This window comes from Anarrhichthys ocellatus, unplaced genomic scaffold, assembly GCF_004355925.1.
Source record: "Anarrhichthys ocellatus isolate YVR2014 unplaced genomic scaffold, GSC_Weel_1.0 scaffold18, whole genome shotgun sequence".
NCBI lineage: Eukaryota > Metazoa > Chordata > Actinopteri > Perciformes > Anarhichadidae > Anarrhichthys > Anarrhichthys ocellatus.
In genome coordinates, this window is record NW_022280048.1 from 6,059,380 (window position 1) to 6,083,535 (window position 24,156).

Below are 24,156 nucleotides of genomic sequence, written 5' to 3' on the forward strand. Positions count from 1 at the left end.
CACTGATACACACATAAATATATTTATAAAAACTCTTCTCTGTGCTGATCACGTCTCCCAAATCACTGAAGAGACGCTTAGTTTAACGAAGTGCTGTATGGTGGAAAGACGACTGCTGTGATTTGTTGTCTTAAGATCAGACAGTCTCATTTTACCTAAACATGATTTAGTTAATAAAAAAAAATATATATATAGGATTCAGATTGCGACAGTTAACAGTGATGTGCTTGTGGAGCGGCAAGACTGGACAAGCAGAACTGTTTACGCACCTATGCTCTGCAATGTTACAGTCGCTCTGACAATTCAAATATTTGGCTGTGAGGTTTGCCACCAGCAACACTGGATCGCTTTTAATTCTAACCCCAAAAAAATCAGTCAATAAAAAACAGTTGACTAGCAAAGCAGACTATGAGTAAGAATATTAGACCAACATATATTATTTGAAGAGTGATCTTGCTGAGAGAACAGATGATGGCTGTAAAGTTTAAACTGATGAAATGTTGAATTAATTGTCTACAAGACTCTGTTTGCAGTATTGGGAAAATAAACCAGGTAAATAATACACGCAATAATAACAATTTGTGCACATTAAAGGTTTCCGTTGTCTTTGTCATAAACCAATATGCAACACACCTGAATTTAACACACCAGTAAATATTGAAAAAAAGTCATATTTTAAAGGAACTCACTACAGGTGATGGGTTTTCTTAACATGAAAAATATACATCAGTATTTTGTCTTTGTACATTAGGCAAAACTGCAATAGTTCAGTGAGCAGAATAATCGTGAGATTGTGGCTCAGGGGAAAGAGCAACAAAACAAAATGGGCACACATACTGTATACACAAACACTCGTTCGCAAACAAAATCCCAGAAACATTCAGCAAAACAACGAACCAAAACAAAAGTACAATAAAGCATGCATAACAATTCCTACCGAAGACAACACAGACAAGTAAAAGAGAGGCGGCTAAAATAACACAATATCAGAGAGGACGACTTCAAATTGTATCAGGATATCAAAAATGAATATGCGTACACCTCATACTAGGAGAGTTATTGCTACACCAAATTGTTACCAGTACCCGAATTATACAGATTCCCTGTGTACTGGCTATTAAATAAATCCATACATAGGTGGCACACAATATCTCCATCTTTTTTAAAACATCTTTTAACACTTCTTCAATGCAAGGTGAAGTGGCCAAGTGTTTTATTAGGAGGCACTTTTGAAAAAAGATAAAACAAAATGTAGCATGCACAAAAAATTGAAGGGGTACGTTGCCTTTCTCAAGTCAACTGAGCGAGATGTTAAGACTTTAACTCAAAGAAAAATAAATTCAGTCACGTACACATATGTTGAGTTCTGAGAGTGTGAAAGAACCCACAAGAACAGCGGCGTGTTTCTAATATGGCGGTATTCCCTTCATCGGTCACGTCCTTCATCTCTCGCTTGACTCAGTCCAGCTCTGCACAGGTGACATTCCTCCAACAGCGTCATGATTCTCTTTCTAATTAAGACATCCTGTTCAAACAATCTAAAGAGAACTAATGCATGCTGGAGTTGAGAGGGGGGGGATGGAAACATTTGAAAAATAAATCTATCAGAACCAGCGCTATTCATTTGGTCTAAGTGTCTTGATGGATGGAAAAGGAGCTTATATATTATCCGGTTTAGTCTGTGCTATATACACATCTTTACAATATCTTCCTGAATGTTGAAGCAGTTCATAGACTTGAAAAATGTTTTATCATCTTCTGTTTTTTGTTTTGCTTTTTTTGAATTGGCACTTGCTTGGCGGTTTTCTGTGAGCCTTGGTAGTCACTGTTATGTTCTATTGCAGCCTACAGTAGCCAGTCTGTTCCTGCCAAAAAATAAAAAGGAGGACAAGCCTGGCGACAGGGTGGAAGAGTGCAGGAAATAGTGCCATGTTGATTTTCAATTGGAGACCTGTGGGGAAGCACACGATGAATAACAGAAAAGAGTTGTGAGGAAGCATTCTAGACCAATCGCACAAGTCAACAACAACTAAGACAAATATTAAATTAATGATTAAAATGGCAGCAAAAGATCTGAAGCATGTTCAACCAGCTGGATGTGTGTGTGTGTGTGTGTGTTATTGTTAGTTTAGTTTGACAGCTGTTGTTGCACCACGTGGTCAGATGACAGTGCGAGACAACTACTTCACCCATACCATCCATAGGCTGTATATTAACTGAATATTAAGTAGGACATCATGATGATCTTGACCGCCCCCTGGTGGCTGGCTGCAGTATAAGTCAATTGAACTTAACGGTAACTGCGATGTTAGTTGATGGTGCTGGAGAGGCAGAATGGGTAGATCTAAGTTTAAAGCACTGGAAATAAATCTCGTTTATTATTAGGCACACATTGCTGAAGCTAATGCAGTCTAATACAATGAAGTTGACTCAACAAAAATTGAACATTAGAACGGCCATGAAGGTGGGCCTTCATTTAGGACTGTTCTCTTACACGGTTTAAGTTTTAGTTTGGCGTATCTAATAAACCTGGCATGGCAACCAAGTGGTGTTTACGTGTTGAACTACTGGACAGTTTTACTTTAATTTACCTGATGCAACAGGCAGATGCAACAGGCAGACACTCCAGAGCAGCTGAAGTCAGTTGTGATGTGTGAACCAAAGGTTTTAGAAAAGGTTAAAGTCGAGAATACTTGCCCTGAATACATGAAGCTAGATCCTCGCTGAATATCACTCAAACGCGGTCTCTTGGCTTTTTCGTACACAGCGGGCAACTTTCCTTTTGAATGCGCCGTGTCTGTCCTCCCTCCACTCTTTCTGCAGAGGGAAAACAGGTAAAGGGCAATTCATAGATCTTTACTGCATATCTCTATTTTTATATTTCAACATTATATTTGCTATAATTATACAAAATTAGAATTTATTAATTAATTATTTGTCATACATGTACTACTTAATACAATCCAAAACAAAATCAGCTAATTAGCTTTATTTTGTTTTGAGAAGAAAAGAACAGTAATATTATTCACATACCATTTCTACTTTTTTTTCAACAAGTAAACTTACTGCAGCATCCACATTGGCTGGTGAGTCACCATTTGGGTCTGCCAACATAGAGATAACACTAATCATGATGGTTTCCACTGTGTGGATCGGCAGCCAGCGCTCCTCTGGCTTCTCGTAGCCGTACTTGTCCTCGCCAGGCTCGTGCAAAATAGAAATACAGACATCTCCATTCTTGTCAACTGGAAATAAAAAAACATGCAGAAAACGATTTATGAAGCAGGAAATGCTTTTGCTGTTCCGATGGTATAATGATGTTTATGTTTTTAATACTCATGTACATACGATATTTAGCCTGTCGGCTACCAACCCGATTAATGATATTGTTTGTATACGGTGCCGATGAAAAATATCTGCCTCTACTTTGAATCAATATTTAGCAGCGGCATCTGTGGTAGCAGTTTTAGCCTTAAGTATACGGTGTGTGTAGGTCTATCAGCTGTGCACATCTGCACATATAAAGACATAAAAATGCAAAAATACTCCCCAGCAAATATATTTTCGCAGCATTTCGTAACTATTAATACTTGCAGCGATGCAGATTTGTCAGTTGACAGTTGCAACACTGTTTCAATATAAGATTCAAATAGATTTGTGCAGGCGGAGGACCATCTAGTGGGATATTATTGACCCAGAGTGACGTCTGACAGTCTGTCCGAGGTAAACTGTTTATCATTATTACTATTTTATTGAGTATTATCGCTCCGAGTGAATTTTCCCCTTGTAAACAATTACGCAGTGGATATGGCTCAGGTTTTTATTTTGAAAGGTAAGAACGGAAGTAGTGGATCTGGTCTGCGCTGCCTTTGGCAAGGTTGAAAGGAGTAATAAAGTTTGTCGTCTTGGTTCCGACTACGGACACCCCGTGTTGTTGTACACTGTAGTGTATGTTTTGAATATGTCCGTTCCGCACTTGGTTGGTTGACGCCATTATTCGCAGTGCGAGAGCTCAGAAAAATCAACCTCGTCCTGAAAAAAAATGAAGTCTTATGTAATGTTCAACTTATGTGTGAAAGTAATCAAGATAGAAACAACAGTTATAAATGAATACATTGATGTTTGATTTAATCGCATCAAAACAAATGCCCCTGGTGTCTAAAGGCCTTTCCTTGCAAAGCTTCTCAGCTTCTGTTCAATAACTCGAAGACATGAGTGAACAGCAATCTAGATTTTGACTTGGCCAGGACATTATTCCTATTTTGATCCATTCCCACCCACCCTAATATATTAGATTTGTATTAACTTCATAAAGCTAAAAAAAAAATTAAAAAAAATACGTACTACTCAAAAAACAACTGCCTACAAGTATAACTCTAATTCAGATAATTATCTATTATATCAACATGAGCAAAAACTATATAAAACCTAACACTACTCAGTTTTCTCCAACAGATTGATTGGTGCATTTCAGTTTATTGTTGTTTCACAAATTGTATTTCTCAGCAGTACTGAAGTTAAAAAATTCAAACCTTAGTGTGTGTTGTAACTCTTTGAAGTTGACTCTGCTGGACTCTTACTGAACTTGCTTAGGAAAAGTATTGCTCTGAATGTTTCATTAATTGAAAAAAGGTAACTTGAATGAGCATGGAATTAGCTTTAAGTTGACATTCTATTTAATGAATTGCGTTTAGATATTCCTTGGTATTAATGCACATCACAAAAGGGAAAATCCTAAACACGTCTAAAATGGAACTACGTACGGGTCGAGCTACAAACAAAAGCAAAATGATTCAGTGTGCTACACCTGTACCTACCATTAGGGTGCCAAATATCTGTGATAAATTTCATTTTAGGTGGCCTGAGAGGGTAGTCTTTGGGAAATGTCAGATGAGCTTTAAACACACCACCTTCACTGTGAACAAAAAAAGATGGAAGAGAAAAATCAATATAATGGGTGAATTGTGTTCACGTTTTAAAGCATCCAAAGCAAAAGAGGCTAAAAGAGTTGTTACACAACATTAGCACAACACATCTCTCCTACTATATTCCACGTTAAGACAATGATAGACTTACTACTGTGTATCTGGAGGACCGATGATGAGGACTTCCCATCTGTAGAGATCATTATCCTCGATCAGCCCTGCTGAGAATCCTTCCACTGGGTTTTTGTTCAGCTCTAGATATAAAAACAAATGCCAAAGTCAGACAACCGTTAGCTTGTATCATAATGCCTATAGTATGTTGGTTGACTGATGTTCTTTTCTGAAGACCTGCTGAGGAGACAACATACCCCTTGTCTTAGGAGGCCTGACTGGGGGTTGAATAAGAAAGCACACACCACCTTAATGGTCCACAGCCAACTCACACGCACTCATGGGATCACATGCATTCCTCCAGATATACGGTACTTTGCAACTCATAACTTTAAACATATTTTCAACTTGCATTATTAATTATGGAATAATTACAAACTCAAACACCATAACCACTTATATTGATTTTGAGTTTGACACCCTTAAGGTTTGGCACCTCTACAAAAGAATACATCATTTTGGTCTGTTAGTTACTATGACATCTTTAATACGACTACTACTAAACTGTGTTGAATGTAACACAATAGGTCAAGGGGCAACTGTTAGAAATGATGAGCAAGAAAGAGTATTTGTAACCAAACACCAAAATGAATCATTGAGGCATAAAATAAATCAGGAAATCTAGGGAATAAAGGAATTTTACCAACACACATGCAAATGAAGGCCGTCACCGTATCCCCCCAGACACAGATTTCCTGCCGTTTGACACCACCACTCCTCACATTTCACCCGATCTTCATCAGATCTGGCATATTTCGATGACCCCAAGAAAACTAGTAATTTTGTGACAATCTGCCATTTTTAATAGAAACGGCCAATTTCTCATAATTCTTGACAATCGGGAGCAACTGTAATCAAATGTAGACCACATGCATTACCAACTCAAAATGATGCTGCTGCTTTGGGGGGATTTAAACAACAGTTGGCAATGCAGCAGCAATAATGGCCATAGCTCAGTGGTCATCAGTCTGATTTCATTTGATATTTTTTGCTGATTTAGGAATTCCGAAAATAATCTGTAGAACAGTCGATCTCAGTATTTTGATGCACATCCAGATTGAGAAGAAGATAAATAACATCTGAACATGTTTTCTTATTTGTTTATTGGTAAGTCTTGTAAAAGGTACAGTATGTGCTCTATGAATGCTCACTGATAAAGGCACACGAACTGCTGCTATGTCTGCATGTTGATTTACAATGGCTGCCTCTGTGTTACAAGTCTGATACTTTGCGCAGAACAACTGCGTTGGGTCCAGACTTAAGTGAGTTTCAATGACACTTCTATAAGTGGATGTATAAAACAAAGGATATGTATTTGTCAATAAAAATGTGCTTGTTCCATTTTTAACAGCCTCTGCAACAGATCCAGAAGGCAACTTAAAATTTCTGACATTAGGTTAGCTAGCTCATTTCAACCAAATCCCACTCAAATATTCAGGTCCAGACCATGTACCAATCACTATGGAGAGAGTACCTGAAAACTACAAAAGGAGTACAATATGTCCCTGAAAGGTTGCTTATGGAAAACACAATCTTAGTAAAAACCTAACAGGTAACATTAACGTGCTACAAACCAGAGACATGAAACAACGTTATCAACACTGCTTTTGTAAAGATGCTAATATTAAGGTTGGTTAGTTAAATTTCACGACTGACTGCTAAAATCGCTAATAACGTGAGAGACAATGCGAGATTAACGTTAGCTTGTTAGCTTTGCGTGTCGAAGCTAACAACAGTGACAGCGGCTAACTTTAGCAATCAGATGTAGCGAGTTGGCTAAATATGTAAATAATTCGGTATGGTTAGCAGGAGAAATTGGGTCAACTAGTAAAACATGACTTCCATGTTTGCATAATATAGCAATGGACATCCCGTTGATCACATAACTAGCAAACACCATGTCTAAAAATGTAAAACACCACTTGTTATGTCGCATAAAATATATGTAAACACATCGAGTCGGTCCAGCCAGCTAGAGGCTAATGTTAGGCTAACTGCTCTTAGCTAGCCCGACACCAGAGAGTCGCTGGGACTTCTGACAGCGGCTTTAACTGAGATCAGTTGGTCTCCCAACACACTGAACGCGTTTAATTGTCAAGAGTGGAATGTGCCTGTCGACAAGCACTGCTATGATCTCAACGCAGTTTATTTGTCATGGGACAGTAAGGTTAGTGGGGGGAGATTCAAGAAAACTGTTGTCGCCAGCACCATCGTTTGAATCACAGCTAACGGCGGTGTTCGCTAGCTCTGCAGCCAGCATCAGTTAACACTAAGGTTTAATTACCTGCAAGCTGTCTCCTGAGTAACAGCACTGACTGCGGCTCTGTCATAGCTTAGCAAGTATAATGCAGCAATGTTCAATGGTAATATTTTGAGGTAACAGCGTTAATTTAACGTTCACCAAACTGTACTTCGCCCCCTCTATTTTCAGTTTAGTATTCTTGTCATTCTTCTTCTGCTGCTGCTGCTTCGTTTTCTTCTTCTTCTTCTTCTTCTTGGGGATTGTACAGAAGCCGGCATCCCGAATGATGCACGACTGCCATCTCCTGGAAATAGCTTCGATTTCAATCTTTTCTCAAATGTATCGCACCAAGCATATCCTTCACAAATACAACGTTATTGAGTTTATCCTGCAATGTGCTCCTGAATATTTCTCAATCCTTAATTCAGTGTGGCTGTGTTGCAACAATGCTTTAAAGCCTTACCTAAAATGTCCACATACACACACACATGGGGTTTCGGTGTAAAGAGAGCTAAAAAGAAATTAGTTTGTTTGGCCGATTGTTGGCTTAATAGCCATCTAGTCTCATTTTGTGCAATAACAATAATAATATATAAGGTTATTTATTTAGCATCTGTAAATAAAGATATTTATTGAGAAAGCCTACATCCTACTTGATGTCAACATGTTTTCAGTCAGAGCACTGGAATGTGTCCATCGATTAATGATTGTGAAGCATCACAAAACATATTAAAAGAAAAGCAAAATTGTCACTGACGGAAACTTGCAGCGTTGCTTTTCCTCCGTGTGGAGCCTGTTTATGTAGCTGTTATGTTTGGACTGTTGGTTCAGTTTTTAAATTTATTAAATTTACAGTTGTATGATTTAGAAATGACGCTATCTTCACATATATTTATTTATATAAATGTTTAAATAAATATGACATCCAAGAACTAAAATATGCCCAATCTTATATCTTTAATTATAATAATAACACAATTAAATATATAAAAAAACATCCAAACTTAAAGACCAGCAATTTTAGGGTTAAGTGTCTTGCTCAAGGACACATCGACATGCTCATAGCGGAGCCAGGGATCAAACCGCCGCTCCTCTGATTGAAGGAGGGCCCTGCGCTCCACTTAGCCAAGATCAGTTCTAGACTATGAATGTGTGGCATATAGGTCGGCGTCTAAAACCTTGTTGGGAAAACTGGATGTAATACAAGCGTCAAGAATATGTAGTGGGGTCTTTAAAACAACATCTGTGCCGGCATTGCAGGTAGAAATGGGGGAAATGCCGTTGGAGTTGAGAAGAATCCAGATCATGATGACATATTGGGTCAGTTTACAAGGACATAACAACCACCCAACAATAAGTGCAATTGAGCCATGCTGGGAACATGACAACAGGCCAACACAGAGCTTTGGTTGGGTTGTTCAGAAGAAGGCTAGTGAATTAGGTTATAGGAGTTATTCTCCAGCTGTGCTTAGCTGTTCCACTTTGGTTACTGCCACAGCCTGGAATTGATCTTGGCCTCCATGAACTGAAGAGAGATGAACGTGGGGGAAACTGTAAGATCTTCAATTCATACATCAGTTAGGCTACCACAATTAAATACAGATTTATGGATCTAAAGACCCTAAAACTGGTAGAATAGCAGCAGCAGCAGTAATCCTAGAATTCCATTTGGAGTGTGGGAAGAGACTCAGTGATGATTTATCAGTGTTTGCATGTGAGATGATGGCCATATAGTTATTGCGTTACAGTGGGTAGAGGACGTCAGGCCAGAGAGAGTGGTGATTGCATCAGACTCATGTGCAGTGCTAACGAGTTTGACATGTTGCCACTCCAGAAGCAGAGAGGATTTACTGTTTGAAATACTACAATCATTTTTAAGAATCCATCAAATGCGGATAGCGGTTCATTTTGTGTGGGTCCATGTTGGAGTCGATGGCAATGAGAAGGCGGATAAAGCAGCAAAAAGGGCTTTGAAGGTGGGAAAAATAACGTTAATGTAAATATAAGTAAGTCAGAAGCTAAAGTGGTGATTAAGGGACAAATCAAAAAGATATGTCAGAATGAATGTAATAAAGGGAGTAAAGGAAGATATCTGTTTAAAAATAAACCATTGGTTGGGAGCAGGGTCTAGTGGACGAACTAGAAAAGAGGAGATGATTGACAAGACTAAGGAATGGCCATACTGGTCTGAACAGTTCCCTCTATGTTATTAGAAAGCACAATAATGGAAAGTGTAAATTTTGTGGAGAAGAAGAAACCGTGGACCATGTTTTATTGTCCTGTCAGAGGTACGAGTCAGCGAGAGAAGTTTTGAAAAAAGGTCTAAGAGAGATTGGAGAGGAAAATATCATTAATGTAGCTACTAAAGAAAAGCTTTAGTGACAAATGTTGAAAACTGTTTCTGGAATATTTAGAGTCAACCAGATTAATGAATAGAATTTGAGAAAAAAAATAATTATTAATTATTATTTATTTTTTCTATTTTAGTATATATTTTTATATACATAACTTTATTTATTTACACACATATGTATGTGTGTGTATATATGTATATGTATTTCTTTTCGTTTGGTTGTGGTATTAGAGTCCTTAGTCCACTCCAGATTAGTGGGAGGCGGTAATGCACCCGAAAGCTGTTTGCCAACCGCCAAAAAAAGCAAAAGAAGAAGAAGAAGAAGAAGAAGAAGAAGAAGAAGAAGAAGAAGAAGCAGGCGGCTGAAAACGGTCCGATTTGAACGCAGTTTTTTGTCAACGCCCCTTTCTACGTCCGCCTGCTCTCGTCTGCTTTCCAGGCGAGACGCAGTTCAACACGAACGAGCCTATTATCACGATTTAGTCGGAAAAAACGTAACGTGATGAAACATGCAACGTTTCGTTAACGTTAAACCAGACCACCGGCGCATCTGGTTGCAGGTTGTTTGTTTTAACTCAAAGTAGAATGAGATGATACTGATGAGATGATGAGGTCAAAGAGCTTCAGGGAGAGGAGGCTGTTTGTGTAGCGCAGCTTGACGCAGGGCTGAGCTGTGAGTGGAGAAAGGTGGAGGTCTAAACAGACGTGAGGACAGCTTCCTGCAGATATGTGTGAGCATATCTGCACTCATTTTGTTTAGTTTTGCACAGGTTGCACGTTATCGTTGTTTTGAAAAGACATGCAGTAAAACTCTTTATTGCCAAATATTTGAACTTGTTTTGTTTAGTTTTTCACAGGTTGCACTTTATTGTTATTATCTTAGAAAGATATTCAGTGCAAAACAGGTGAATTGCTGCCACAATAAGCTATTTTCTGCCAAATATTAGTTATTTTTTGCACAGATATAACTTTATTTGCATTGTTCTAACAAAGCGATTGCACATTTCATTTGTTTTTGTCTCAGGGAGCAATCTGGTTTACTTGAAAGTGATTGCAATTTTCTTTATTCTATTATTTGAAAAAGCACAGACGGAGGAGTCACAAAATGTTATTTCAATAAAAGTTCAACATGGACCATTTTGTTACAATTTTGTTGGGGTGGTGGGGCATGAACATTTTTCTTCCTCCAAAGTGGGGCGTGACAGAAAAAGTTTGAGAACCACTGAGTTAAAGGGACAGTTCACCACAAAATCAAAGACACATATTTTTCTCTTACCTGTAGTGCTATTTGTTAAACTATATTTACAAAATAGCACTCCTCCTTATGCAGTGAAGACAAAAATCTCTTTATCTGCACACATGCGCCAGTAACACACTGACAGTCTAGTAAAATAACAATAATGTCAGGAAGTAAAGTGACATTTTTTTATCAACCTGACAAAATTACGTTCTTGTGGAAAGAAAAGAAAAGGCAACACTGTAACTTCTTTACATTCTAATAGAATGTAAAGAAGCTACATTGTATTAGAATGTAGCTTCTTTACATTCTAATAGAATGTAAAGAAGCTACATTGTATTAGAATGTAACTTCTTTACATTCTAATAGAATGTAAAGAAGCTAGAGTCTAGTTGTTGCTCTTGACTCAGAAACAGAGATGGACCAAACCTGATAAAGACAGCTTTGTCTTTCTAGTTTGAATCAGAGTTGACCTCAGCAGATAAGAGCCGGTTCCCTCTGAACATTGTCTGTGTGTGTGTGTGTGTGTGTGAGTAAGAGAGAGAGTGTGTGTGTGTGTGTGTATAGATCCTCAACTACAGCAGAGTCCTGCGTCTGAGCCCCCCATGGAACTGAGAAACAGGAGAATTGAGTAAAGCTGGACAAAAGCAACCATGCATCTGTAAATGTTTGAAGTTAAGCTAAAAACTACTGACTTGAAAATATTCCTTTTTGTCACTTTACAGCTTCACAAATGGCACAGAAAACCCTGTTAACCCACACAGTAAGACCATCAGCAGTTTGTCTGTTCACCCAGGCTGTGGAGCATACAACAGCCTCTCTGATTAGACTGTCAATTCAGATAAAGAAAAGCTCCCCCCAGCAGGAAAAATGAGAAAACTCACATTTTACAGTACTTAAAAATAACTTGTTTGTTGACATATTTCCTCCCATTCAGGAGCACTGTGCAGTATCGATCCGAATCTTAAAATGGCTGTGATCAGTTGTGTATACCTATCATCCACTTGTTTTAATTGTCTTAATAATTCTACGGAATTCTGCTGACAACCATCAACACTCATGTGGCCGGTTTGGGTTCCAGCTCTGGACTCAGACTAGCCCATAATGTCTCGGCAGAATGACATGAATTTGCCCAAGTATCCATGTTGAGGATCATCAGATTAACCTCTGCATCTGTGAATGTCCCAGTCAGCATGCAGCTGCTGCGTCCTAATGAGAACCAGAGGTGCCTCAGTCTGGATCACAACATATGCACATAATGGAGTTCAAGATGGAGGGTTTCATTCTCTATTCTCTGTATTTACTGTAGCATTTGGTGGAAATCCATCTCATAATTCCACTTTCATTCCTCACTTCATTGGATCAGGAAGTGTCTCAAAACCCTGTATGTTGTCCAAACAATGTTTATATTCAAACAACAAATAAGTAAATAAATAGATGAATTCTGTCTATTGTCTCCTCAGTGTATTTTAAAAGTGTCCACTAGATGGCACAGCTGCAATACTGTAAAACATGCTATCATCAAGATCCCGGTTGTCTTCCATTGATGAGCTACAATTGGTTCGACAGATGTTCACTGGGACGTCCAGCAGAACTGCCCTAAAAATGTTGATGTTTGCAGCCGTCAAGTCCTCATGTACATGAAGTGTTGATTTACTGTAGAGCTGCCCCCTCTTAGTCCACTAATCGTTTGTTTTAGTCTTAGTCTATGAACATGTAATGCTTTTTTTCATGCTGAATGACTTATTTCCAAGAAACTTGGGGGAACATCTCTGGTTAACGTAATGATTTGAAGTGGTGCTTCTGTGCGATTCTTTGTGGAGAAACGTTTACAGATCTGTCGATTGAATCAACAAATCGACAGGTCGTCTAAATTGTAGTGTAAGTTGGCTGAAAGCTTCTTTGGTGGAGGATATTTATAATAGCTTTGGGGCCAGGCAATTTACATGACACTTCAGACTTAAGAATATTTTATAAGTGTATGTCTACAACAAAGGACATGTATTTGTCAATGAAAATGTGGCAATTTAATTTTTAACAGCCTCTGCAACAGATCCAGGTATGTATAAGAAGGCAACTTAAAATTTCTGACATTAGGTTAGCTAGCTCATTTCAACCAAATCCCACTCAAATATTCAGGTCCTGACCATGCCATTATGTCCCTGAAAGGTTGCTTTTGGAAAACACAATCTTAACCAAAACCTGAAATGTTAATGTTGGACCATTGTTGATATTGGATCTGAGTGCTGACTGTAATGCTGACAGTAGTCACTAGATGGTGATAACTGATACCAATATTTATTTTGGTTGTACTTACTATTAGCAGTGGCCTACTTCTTCTTCAAATAATAACAATAATAGTAATAAAAACAATGAATAGCAAATATGTGGAAAAATCACCACAACACTAATGAAAACTACATTTTGTAAAAGCATGAAATAGAAAGAAAGAAAATAAATAGAATAGCATTAAAATGCTTTGTGTCATTTATTACACAATTGTTTGGGTAATTGTAGTTTTTGTCTCACACATTTCTATTCATCTCTTACAGTATGATATTAACTGCCATGTTCTCATTTAACACTAATGTCAGTGGTTACTTCTTCATCTGAAGGTGAGAAAGGACTTGACGCTTCTGGCAGGACTGAATGAGGAACTCCGTTTGTACGTTGTGATCGCAAGTTCTTGTGGAGCGGTGACCACACTCAGCTGTGTTGTTCGTAAATGAGCCTGTGCCCGTAAACTAGCGGACACAGATGAACCCTGTGTGGCCTTAAAGGGTCAGTCCCTTTGTAGAAATGTTGGCCTGCTATAACATCTTCACGTCCAGTATCAATGTCCAAGTTAAATAGTAATGTTTATCGTATAGCTGAACAAAGGCTTCAGGTTTTATGGCCATCAAGTGTTTACTCTTCTGTCTTTAGAGGGCCACCAAGAGACATCTGTGTGTCTTAGTGATTCTCCAAACCTGCTGACAAAAACATCAATTTTGGGGGATCAGATCTTGAGACAAGAGGAATTGATTTGACAATGTTGAAGTATTGCTCTCGAACTGTTCTAAAGATCACTTCGGAGAGCTGAATATGGTGAAGGACACGTTGACAATAATGTTGTTCAGAATAAAAAAAATGTTGGCATAAGCTTATGTGGTTGTAAAAAAATACACATCAGTGATCAGTTTGTGTGCTTATTATGTAATAGTAGATTTAAATCTTTCATAATGGACCTTTACATTACCACTCTATTGCTAGGGCAACAGCTTTGGTCCAAGTTTACTTCAGGTCAGCTGCTTCACTGACAAACATTGCAACAGAAAATAGTAGTTTGAAAAAGTCTATGGCAGATTAATATCACGACTCATTCACACTCATCAGTCAAGACTATTCAGCTTTATAATATGTCTACATTATTTTTATATTTAGGAATGTATAATCAAATAAAACACAAATTACCAGAGCAGAGTCACCGATTAAACAGCTGTGTGGGTTTCAGACTGCAGTTTTGCTGACACATGAGGAAAAACAACAAGAAAGTAGCAGCTTTCTAGGTTCCAAGGGCATACACATCTTAGAATTTGATGACAGAAGCCACAAGTTACTGTGGATGATAGGCAGTATCACCTTTCAATAATCCGTCAAATATTTGGACTGACATAATGCCATAATGTGTACTGTAATGGGCAATATCACTCTTTTAAAATCGACATACATAAACAGTTCCTGCTTAAACGACAGAACTGCAACCGCTGGTGAAAGTCACAACACATGTCACTACAGTGGAACAACTGACACCCACATGCACACTAAGCACTTCTGTCCTTCTGCTGAGTGAGATAGGCTGTTACATCTCCTTAATGAATCAGGCCAGAAGCATTTCTTACTTGCTACAAGAAAGAATGAAAACCCAAAAGGAAGACAAGAGGTGCATGCAACTATGTGGCTTGTTTACAGCATTGCACCACAGTGAGGATCTGTGTGTGAAAGCATATGACCAACCCAGAGAGGGCTGTTCCCTTCACTAACTTAATATCTCTTGAGGCATGCTAGAGCTGAGGCCTCTGTTAGCTTCCTAGAGCCTCAGAGGCAACCCGTCCTCTGACAACTGCAAACATGGAATGAAGTGAGAAAATAACAAGATAATACCGACAAGCAGGTGAGTCTATACATTATTTTTTATCTAAAGGTTTATACCTGTATGATATGAATATTTAACAGTATCAGAATGTTTGTAAAAAAAAAGATTGCCATGTCTTTGAGAGTGCAACTATTTCACTATGCGGTTTAAGAAAATATTATTATGTACAATTGTGTCATTGTTGATGCTGCATTAGCTCTAACCATGAATGCATCGGTGCTTTTCACACCGCATTTAAAATGATCTACTGAAACGCTTTTGTTTATAATGTTAGGTATTTTACATTTCTTATCTTGTTACTTTATAATCTTATACAGTAGTTTTTAATTGGACAGTATTTGATAGGATTGTACACCAGTAGTTTTGTCTCTTTTCCTTAAACATATGAGATCTGAACTCTTTCTACAATCACATCCTCTTCTGTTCTACGGTGTTGCAAGAACCGTAAAGTAGCTGAAACGCTCCTTCTCCTTCCTCTGACTCTTTGACATATAGTTGCAACGGTGTGTTCTTACACAGTTGTGTGTAAGTTGCCTTTTGTGTCATAAGGACGATTTCTAAAGTGTTTCCACAAACCACATTAATGGACTTCCCCCAAACGACACTACTCGTGGGGCAGGGGGCTTCAAAGGCAACACATACTGTAGGAAATGCACTTCTCAGCATGAGCCATGTCCAGTGGAACAGGAACAGTCACTCGTTGTTCTGTGATGTAATCCGACTATATTTTAAAGAGATGTCATTTGCATCCACTGTGTTTCCCCCACTCTAAATAAGAGTGTAATTCAGTGCTGTCACTGAGCAACTTTATTGAGTTGTCTTATAAAACTACTGCGCACACACTGAAGCATTATTATCTTTGGTGAGAATGCAGAGGCTAAAGGATTACTCTGAAACTAGGTCACACATTCTCAATTCCCAGGTGAAGAAAGAGCTGCTCACTATGGAGCCAAAAGACGAACGTCTCCCTCGATGGAGTCTGGGGTCCGGCTCCGGTCTACGTTACGGCTCTTTTGTGAACAGCCTTTCATCGCTCACACCAAAGGCAGAGGAAAGGGAGAAACCGGCCATATCACCTAGACGTGCCTACGTCGCTGTAGCTGTGCTTTGCTACATCAACTTGCTCAACTACACAGAACGGTACACAATAGCAGGTGAGAAGACCTCTTGTGTTTCAACAAACACCATTGACTGTTTCTGATTGGATGGGCTCACACATGACTTGTTTTTATTGTCATACAGGTGTCCTTCCCAACATTCAGAAATTCTTTGACATAAGTGACAGTATGGCTGCACTCATACAAACAGGTATGATGATGCAGAAAACACTCATACACTCACACATATTTTGAAGGTCTGCATTTGACCCTGTATTACTTCAGATGAAGTTATGCAACATGTGCTGCAAGTAAATTGCAGAGCACTGACTGTTGGTTATTGCCAACAGAAGACCTATCCGTTTATTACCCACCTTCTTGCAGCAGTACAATTTACAAAAGTTTCACAAGTGGGTTTCATTAATTATAAAAGAATGAGTCAATGTGTCACGTTGTGAGGAAGGAATTAATTCTTATCCATGCACTTGCAGTTTTCATCAGCAGTTTTCTGCTGTTGGCCCCTCTCTTTGGTTACCTTGGGGACCGCTACAACCGTAAATACATCATGATTGGTGGTTTGACTATGTGGCTTGTGACTGCAGCCGGCAGCTCTTTTGTCACAGAGTCGGTGAGTTACAAATAGATGTGTTCACACTTTACACTAAGTGAGAAATGAGAAGCGAAAAGAACACAAGATGTCACTTCCTGCTATGGTTTATCATTTGACTTCATCATGCTTTTACTGCTCAAATGGAAATTGATTTGCAATGCAATGAGTTTGTGGTCCAGGGAACTTATCCTTTGAACAACAAACAAGCAAAGCAAATATTCGGTATGCAAATATTACATAAGATTAACATTGAATTTGTCCAGTGGACAATATGGGCCTCAACATGAAGAACAACAGAACAATAGGAATGTCATATGTTAAACTGAGAGGATCTTTGTGGCTGAATCTTGTTAAATTGCCTCAATGCTGTTGTCTTACATTCTTCAGTACTTCTGGCTTCTGATGCTGTTGCGAGCCATGGTCGGGATAGGAGAGGCCAGCTACTCCACCATTGCTCCCACCATCATTGGTGACCTCTTTGTTGGGACTCGACGTAGCGCCATGATCTGTGTCTTTTACATCTGTATCCCTGTAGGAAGGTTAGCAACAAACTCAATCTAAATCAACAACTGTGTGTTGCTGTTGTTGCATATTTGAATCCATGAACTAAAAACCACGAAGCCTACTGTTGCGTGAATACAAATTGAAAAGCATTAATTGTTCCGACACATTGTGAACGGTGCAAAAAAGTCTTTCTGTCCACTGAAACACTACATGGCTTTCAATTGGAGATGGACCCAGGAACACACAGTGGCACGTTTCTGATGCTTAATTCAAATGTAGCCACTGCCATCTTGTGGCACTTGTACGGCACTACAAAATATAGTTTGTCTTGGACGTTAACACACATTGTACATCCACAGTGACTGAAACAGAAACTGATTAAAGTATTGTTTGTATTAACAGCATAATGCTGTTAATTTAACAAGGCAAACAGGATTAGATCGGAAGAGAATGAAGCTTCATTCTAAAATATGATGACATTTCTAATCTAAACAGAGTGACATAAGACATAAAGGCCTCTAATATAAAACTGCTTCAAATAAAGCCGGTACTTTGCAGTTGAGGTGAATAGGGCCCTGGTCACTATTTGATTATTGACATTAATATAGTTATGTTTACAGATTTTTCTTTTACCAAGTTACAAAGGCACACAGTTAGGTTGTACCAGCAGGTGCAGTTAGGCCCACAGCCTAACTGCACCTGCTGGACGAACACACTGTTCCTGTGGTGGAACATTTTTAAATATCTCCCAACCCTACTCCAACTCGATCGATCAATGATGTATCTTCCTTCATCCCAACAAATGGTGTAACTTCATCTCTCAGTAACTTCACTTACTCACTCACAAACAGACTTTCGAGTGGCGAGGTCAACAATGCTGCCGGAAAATAAGATGAGAAAGACGAACAACGTTGTAAAAAGGATGATGAACAAAATCAAATCTAACTCAGCAAGAACATCCGGATCATGTCCTTTAAACAGTTCAAAGTCAAATCAAAGATGCAAGGAAAATACTTTTTAATCTGTGAATTCCACAGGACAGCTGGACCCTATTGTTAGGCTTGTTTATGTCCTCATGATCACTCATATGTTTTTACCATTCTGTGTATTTTCAGCGGTCTTGGATACATAACAGGGGCAGGGGTCGCTACGCTAACAGGAGACTGGCGCTGGGCTCTCAGGGTGAGAACATTTTCATTAACAGTCAAGTAAATCTTAGCTGAACACTGATAGATATTACAAAATGTTTCTGTTATCAGATCACTCCCATCTTGGGTGTAGTGGGACTTGTCTTGCTGGTCTTCTTATGCCCTAACCCACCCAGAGGTGCTGCAGAAACCAACGGAGAGGGAGTTACAGGGGAGAGCTCTTACAAGCAGGACCTCAAGTATCTTCTGAAAAAGTAGGACATGGAAACTAATACTGGATTAATACTATAGCCTGGCTAATACTGTGTTTTTGAGGCCAATACAGGTATTGATTAAGAGTGTAAAATATATCATCTGATATATTCGACAACATTTAGATTTATTGGCCAGGCTCTACTTAATACTGTGATACTTAGTCCCTAAAGTACACAGAGATATGATTTGTGATTAATATTAACAAATCTTGTTTTTTTTCCTCTGATCTTAGCAAAAGTTATGTGTGGTCATCGTTGGGAGTGACAGCTACGGCCTTCCTCACCGGAGCCATGGCTTTCTGGATGCCTACTTTTCTTTCCAGAGCTCGGGTCAGTCAGGGACTCCTACCGCCGTGCTTCAAGGAGCCCTGCAACAACACAGACAGGTGAAGCACGACCTTTGACCTGCATCGCCGTTCATGTCCATCATGTCCAAATTGCTACAGAGTTTTCACAATGCTGTCTGCTTCTGCTCCCGGTGCAGTTACATCTTCGGTGCTGTGACGGTGGTGACGGGCATTCTGGGAGCGTGTCTTGGCAGTGGTTTATCTAGATGGTTTGGTGTCAGGGTCACAAATGTGGACCCAGTCATCTGTGCAGTAGGCCTACTGGGATCGGCCCCCTGCCTCTTTATCACCATCTTTTTGGCATCAGCAAGCATTCCCGCAACTTATGTAAGAGACAAATGTCTGAAATGATTATTTTTATGTATGGCTCTAGAGATTCCATTACTTTATTTCAGACTGAAATATCTCAACAACTATTGGATGGATTGCCATGCAATTTTGTACAGACTCCTACTGGCTTTGATGATCCCCTGACATTATTACCTCTAGCGCCGTCATTACATTTTAGTTTTTCAGTTTAATGTCTTGAAAACTATCAGGTGGAATCCAGTAAAATTTGGTACATACACATATGCCCCACTCAACCTTTGGTGATCCCCTAACTTATCCTTCTGATCACAGATACAAGCGGGCAAAATGTGTTTCCTTCGTAGGGTGGCTTTGACAATACATCAATTGATGAATCCTTTGCTCTGTGTCTTCAATGTCTCATTTCAGGTATTCATTTTCATTGGTGGAGTTTTGATATCACTGAACTGGGCTGTCATGGCTGATATACTGCTGGTGAGTTTGAAATCTGTGTGTGAAAATAAAATATGAAACAGTCTGCTGAAACTTGAAGCCAACTGGTTCTTTTGTGCTATTTTTTACTTCAGTATGTTGTCATACCAACCAGAAGGGCCACAGCTGAGGCTCTCCAGATTTCAGTCTGTCATCTCCTGGGTGATGCTGGGAGTCCTTACTTAGTAGGAGTGGTGAGATATAGTTACATGTTCCCACAGTTAACTTCATTTTAACTGTATTGTTTCATCAATAGTACCTCTGTGAGCTTGAGTAAACCATATTTTCTGTGCATCATAAAGCTGTCTTCCCACCTTTGCCAATAGATCTCTGACGCCATACGCAAATCTAAACCTGCGACTCACGATTGGAGCTTCCTTAGTCTGAAGTACAGCCTCCTGGTCTGCCCATTTGCTGGGATCCTGGGGGGACTGTTTTTCCTCATGACTTCCATTTACATTACTGGAGACAGAATGGCAGCTGCACGATTGGTTGAAGGTACTGTAAATGGGTCATTATTGGCCTTTTATTCTCTACAAATGGTGATACCGTACAACCCTGACTCAAACAGAACAACTTTTTTTTCAGCTTTGGTTACTTGCTAAAATCAACATATTCTGAGAATGTTTCAATGAGAAATGTAATGCAGGAGTTCTGTGGGGATGACACACTGGCACATGATTAAGTCCTCACCCTCGTGTTTGCTTGTTAATGCCACTATCACACATGCTGGAGAGCCCTTCCTGAGCAATAGCCTTCTATTCAAGTCTCTTACTACAAAATAGCACTCCTCCTGATGCAGTTAACACCAAATTCTCCTTATCTGAACACATGCCCCAGTAACACACTGGCAGTCTAGTTTTTCTTATAACTCAGAAACAGAGAAAGACCAAACTTGATTAAAAAAAAAATAGCATTGTCTTTCTAGTTTGGATCAGAGTTTACCTCATTCTCTCCATTCTATTAGATTGTTAATAATTGACAATTACTGGTTTGTGAGGCAGCTGCACCAACAGGGCGACATAGTTGGCATCACCTCAGCAGATAAGAGCTGGTTCTCACCTAAAGCCCTGATCACACCGAGACGCATGGCTAGAAACGCATCGCCCTCCAAACCATTGTCTTCCTGTGGTACGGGCGCATGCTCCTCTTTTGTGCTGCGCTTTGCGTTTTCCGAGCGGCATTTTATTTGCACGTACAAATTTAAATATTCCAAACTTTTCAGGACCAGGCACTGCTCACACAGTGCATCAATGGCAAACTTGGCCCAGGCAGTCAATCGATTTTGAAGCGGCCATGCCTACAGCGATACCTGGTCACTTAGTTTCCTTGTCATTAAAATGAGTGCTCTGTCCTATTATTTTCAAATGTTTAAACATGTTTGTGTGTGTGTGTGTGTTTCCAGGAGATCCCCAACCCCAGCAGGGTGCTGCATCTGAGCCCCCAATAGAACTGAGCAATGGGGACAAAAGCAACCATACAAATAATGTATCTGTAAATATCTGAAGTTAAGTTAAAAACTACTTTTGACAACAGGTTGTTGGAGTTAACTTGAAAAGATCCCTTTTTATCACTTTACAACCACACACTGATGACAGATGCAAAGACTTGTTAACTGTACAACACACAGCACCCTCTATTCGTACCAGGGTTTTAAAACGAAAACGTTTTCCGTTCACACAGGCGTTTCAGCATCGTTTTCGAAATGATTTCCGCCCATACTAGCCTGAAAACAAATATCATATGATTATCCACGTGCACTGGGCATGCGCGTGACAGTGTAACCAGAAAGTCGATTGGTTGCTTAGTTAGAGAAATTAAGCAGTATTATAGTACTGCTTAATAATTAAGGTAGTTCTTGTTACTTCAGATCTTCCTCTATTATCTTCCTCTATATACTCCAACAAATTTCATTAGAAAAAAAAAACGTTACAATGCGACAGGTCTTGCGCTTTCTCTCTCTCGCACACACATCAAATTTACTTTAAAACAAATACTTACAAATCGAAGTTTACTAGATTCTGGGTCAATAGATTTGGTCAACACACGTCTCTCCCTCGTTTCCCTTCGGTTTCACACTAGTAGCGCTACCGGGTGGCTGAAAGTCCCCGTCACACTGGAGAGCATTTATGGTTTTGTTCGTTTACCGTTTCTTTGTGAACTTCACAATAGTTGTGCAGAAAAAAATAAACATTGATAAGAAAAGTAAAATCCTTTATTTTGTGTACGTCGCCCTCCTCATAGCCGCAAACGGGGACTTCAAACGTCTGCTATGTTGTAGGGCTGATAGTGCCACTGGATATGTGCTCGCTAATTGCTCCAATAACAGCTTGCTTCCTCCGCATATTGGCACAAGTAGTAGTATAAAATGCGGAATTTAACTGCGCAATTGCTGCTAGTACAGACAACTCTAGATCTGTTGTCCATGTTGAATGTAGTTGTATGTTTTCCTCCGGCGGCGTGACGAATCAGGGAAGGACACTTCATGACTGCTAAGACCCAATAAAGCAGCAAACACGAGTGTCTACGTCATTGTTTTCAAAGGTCTCCGGTTCAGTGCCTGTCCACACTACAACACAACCCCGGAGTTTTCAAACTTACTCTGCATTGGTCGTGTTTTCAAACTCCTTTGTTTAAGGTGCTCTAATACTCCGGAGTCGTGTCGACGCTAGGCATACGTAGCAAAACATCTGCGTTTCAAAATGGAAACGTGGTCGTGCGGATGTAGCCACAGCTACTCAATTTTGGTAAACAGAAACAATACCTCCAATTCAGAGGCCTTATGCTGTCTTGTGCTCAACTTAAAATGTACATGCTTATGATTTCTTAATGGAATTTTTTTTTTCATTTTTTTAATAAATGTGTAAATGCAACCGTTATTGTGAAGTTCCCTCCTTCCAACCTTGGAGAACTATCTCATGTTCTTTTTGTCTTTCTATTTGTCTCTCCGTTCCTCCCTCTCTTCTCTCTCTGGCTAATGTTATAAATTCCCTCAATAATCAAAATTGACTGGTAAGAAGTATATTCATGGAGAGATGTTTTCATTTTGCTTTAAACTATTTTACAGCACACCTTTTTGTACTGAATACATCCACTTACAGTAACGGTCTACACACTATTCCAGAAGACACAGTCAATGAGCTGATGCTCCATCATCACAAAAGTAAAGAAATATTTTCCCCTTACATTCTAAAATATGAAGTTGAAGAAACCTTTAAAAAGGTGCAGTGTGTAGTATTTGGGGGATTGCAACCTCATCGCTAGATGCCGCCAAATCCTACACACTGAAACTTCTCCATGTGCCAACCATGTGGGAGAGCTACGGTGGTCGGTCCTTTGAGCTTTTTGCAAGTGACAGCCCAGTCCCAAAACCATTGTTTTGCTGACACCACAATTTTAAAATGGCTGTGTTCAGTTGTGTATAACTATAATACATAATGATTCACCTGAATTTTGCTGAAGGGCATCTTCACTTTGGCCAGTTTGAGCTCCAGCTCAGACTAGTCCATAATGTCTCGGCAGAATGAGATGACTTTGCCCAAATATCCATGTTGAGGATCATCAGATTAACCTCTGCATCTGTGAATGTCCCAGTCAGCATGCAGCTGCTGCTTCCTAATGAGAACCAGAGGGGCCTCAGTCTGGATCACAACATATGCACATAATGGAGTTCAAGATGGAGGGTTTCTGTCACGGGATTTCACGGATAGGACCCAAACGCAAGACCACAGGAGACAGAGTCCGATGTAACGGATTTTATTTTGAAGGTGTGTGAAGGTGTGGAGCCTGTTGTCCGACACCGGAGTGCAGGCGGATTGACGGTGTGAGTCCCGTGGCTCGACACCGGAGGGCTGGCAGATCGACGGTGTGATGTCCCGTGGCTCGACACCGGAGAGTACGCAGATCGACCAGTACTCTACACCCGTAGCAGAGAGAAGAGAGATTCGTTCAGGAAGGAACAACGGGGTTCAACTTACTGAACGGTGGTGGAGGCTACCGAGGCAGAAGACAATACGGACTGACAACCCAGGCCTGCAAGACCAGGGTTGATATGCTGCTGGGTAATGAGCCAGATTGTCCGCAGCTGTGCATCCATCAGGGCGGTGGCAATGGGAGGTGTCTGGAGGCAGGCCCGAGAAAACAACACCAAGCACATGGCACAACAAAACAAACAGGGGAAAGACAGACACATGAGGAGAGGAGATTGGGGGGAAACAGAGGTTAACACACAATGGGTCAGACAGGGATCCTGACAGTTTCATTCTCTATTCTCTGTATTTACTGTAGCATTTGGTGGAAATCCATCTCATAATTCCACTTTCACTCCCCACTTCAGTGGACCTACTCTGGAGG

General features: G+C 39.8%; 2 protein-coding genes across 3 annotated transcripts; one reads left to right on the forward strand and one right to left on the reverse strand.

Annotated features, from left to right (window-relative positions):
- Positions 1 to 655: 655 nt before the first annotated feature.
- On the reverse strand, positions 656 to 7,568 carry ube2g1a (ubiquitin-conjugating enzyme E2G 1a (UBC7 homolog, yeast)). The gene is made up of 6 exons (XM_031857553.1): positions 7,381 to 7,568; positions 5,077 to 5,179; positions 4,818 to 4,915; positions 3,067 to 3,245; positions 2,698 to 2,817; positions 656 to 1,951 (listed from the first exon to the last, which is right to left on the reverse strand). Exons 1-5 carry the CDS (start codon positions 7,424 to 7,426, stop codon positions 2,731 to 2,733), a joined length of 513 nt encoding a protein of 170 aa, XP_031713413.1. The 5' UTR covers positions 7,427 to 7,568; the 3' UTR covers positions 656 to 1,951; positions 2,698 to 2,730.
- Positions 7,569 to 14,940: 7,372 nt separating this feature from the next.
- Positions 14,941 to 21,530, forward strand: spns3 (SPNS lysolipid transporter 3, sphingosine-1-phosphate (putative)). 2 transcript variants are annotated; one of them, XM_031857555.1, is made up of 13 exons: positions 14,941 to 15,081; positions 15,986 to 16,217; positions 16,306 to 16,371; positions 16,652 to 16,788; positions 17,158 to 17,309; positions 18,390 to 18,456; positions 18,534 to 18,676; positions 18,910 to 19,062; positions 19,161 to 19,350; positions 19,741 to 19,806; positions 19,899 to 19,997; positions 20,130 to 20,301; positions 21,209 to 21,530. In XM_031857555.1, the coding sequence occupies exons 2-13, from the start codon at positions 16,007 to 16,009 to the stop codon at positions 21,307 to 21,309; spliced, it is 1,557 nt and encodes a 518-aa protein (XP_031713415.1). In that variant the 5' UTR covers positions 14,941 to 15,081; positions 15,986 to 16,006; the 3' UTR covers positions 21,310 to 21,530. The 2 variants fall into 2 exon arrangements, with proteins under 2 accessions (XP_031713415.1, XP_031713414.1); XM_031857554.1 differs by lacking the exon at positions 21,209 to 21,530 and having other exon boundaries at positions 20,130 to 21,202.
- The last annotated feature ends 2,626 nt before the right edge of the window (positions 21,531 to 24,156 follow it).

Bases quoted from the DNA above. Each gene is read 5' to 3' on its own strand.
- ube2g1a (XM_031857553.1), bottom strand. From the start codon at position 7,426: ATGACAGAGCCGCAGTCAGTGCTGTTACTCAGGAGACAGCTTGCAG. The intron at 5,180-7,380 runs GTAATTAAACCT...TTTTATATCTAG, and splicing joins ACTCAGGAGACAGCTTGCAG to AGCTGAACAAAAACCCAGTG. The intron at 4,916-5,076 runs GTAAGTCTATCA...TTTTGTTCACAG, and splicing joins GGTCCTCCAGATACACAGTA to TGAAGGTGGTGTGTTTAAAG.
- spns3 (XM_031857554.1), top strand. From the start codon at position 16,007: ATGGAGCCAAAAGACGAACGTCTCCCTCGATGGAGTCTGGGGTCCGGC. The intron at 16,372-16,651 runs GTATGATGATGC...ATGCACTTGCAG, and splicing joins GGCTGCACTCATACAAACAG to TTTTCATCAGCAGTTTTCTG. The intron at 17,310-18,389 runs GTTAGCAACAAA...GTGTATTTTCAG, and splicing joins ATCTGTATCCCTGTAGGAAG to CGGTCTTGGATACATAACAG.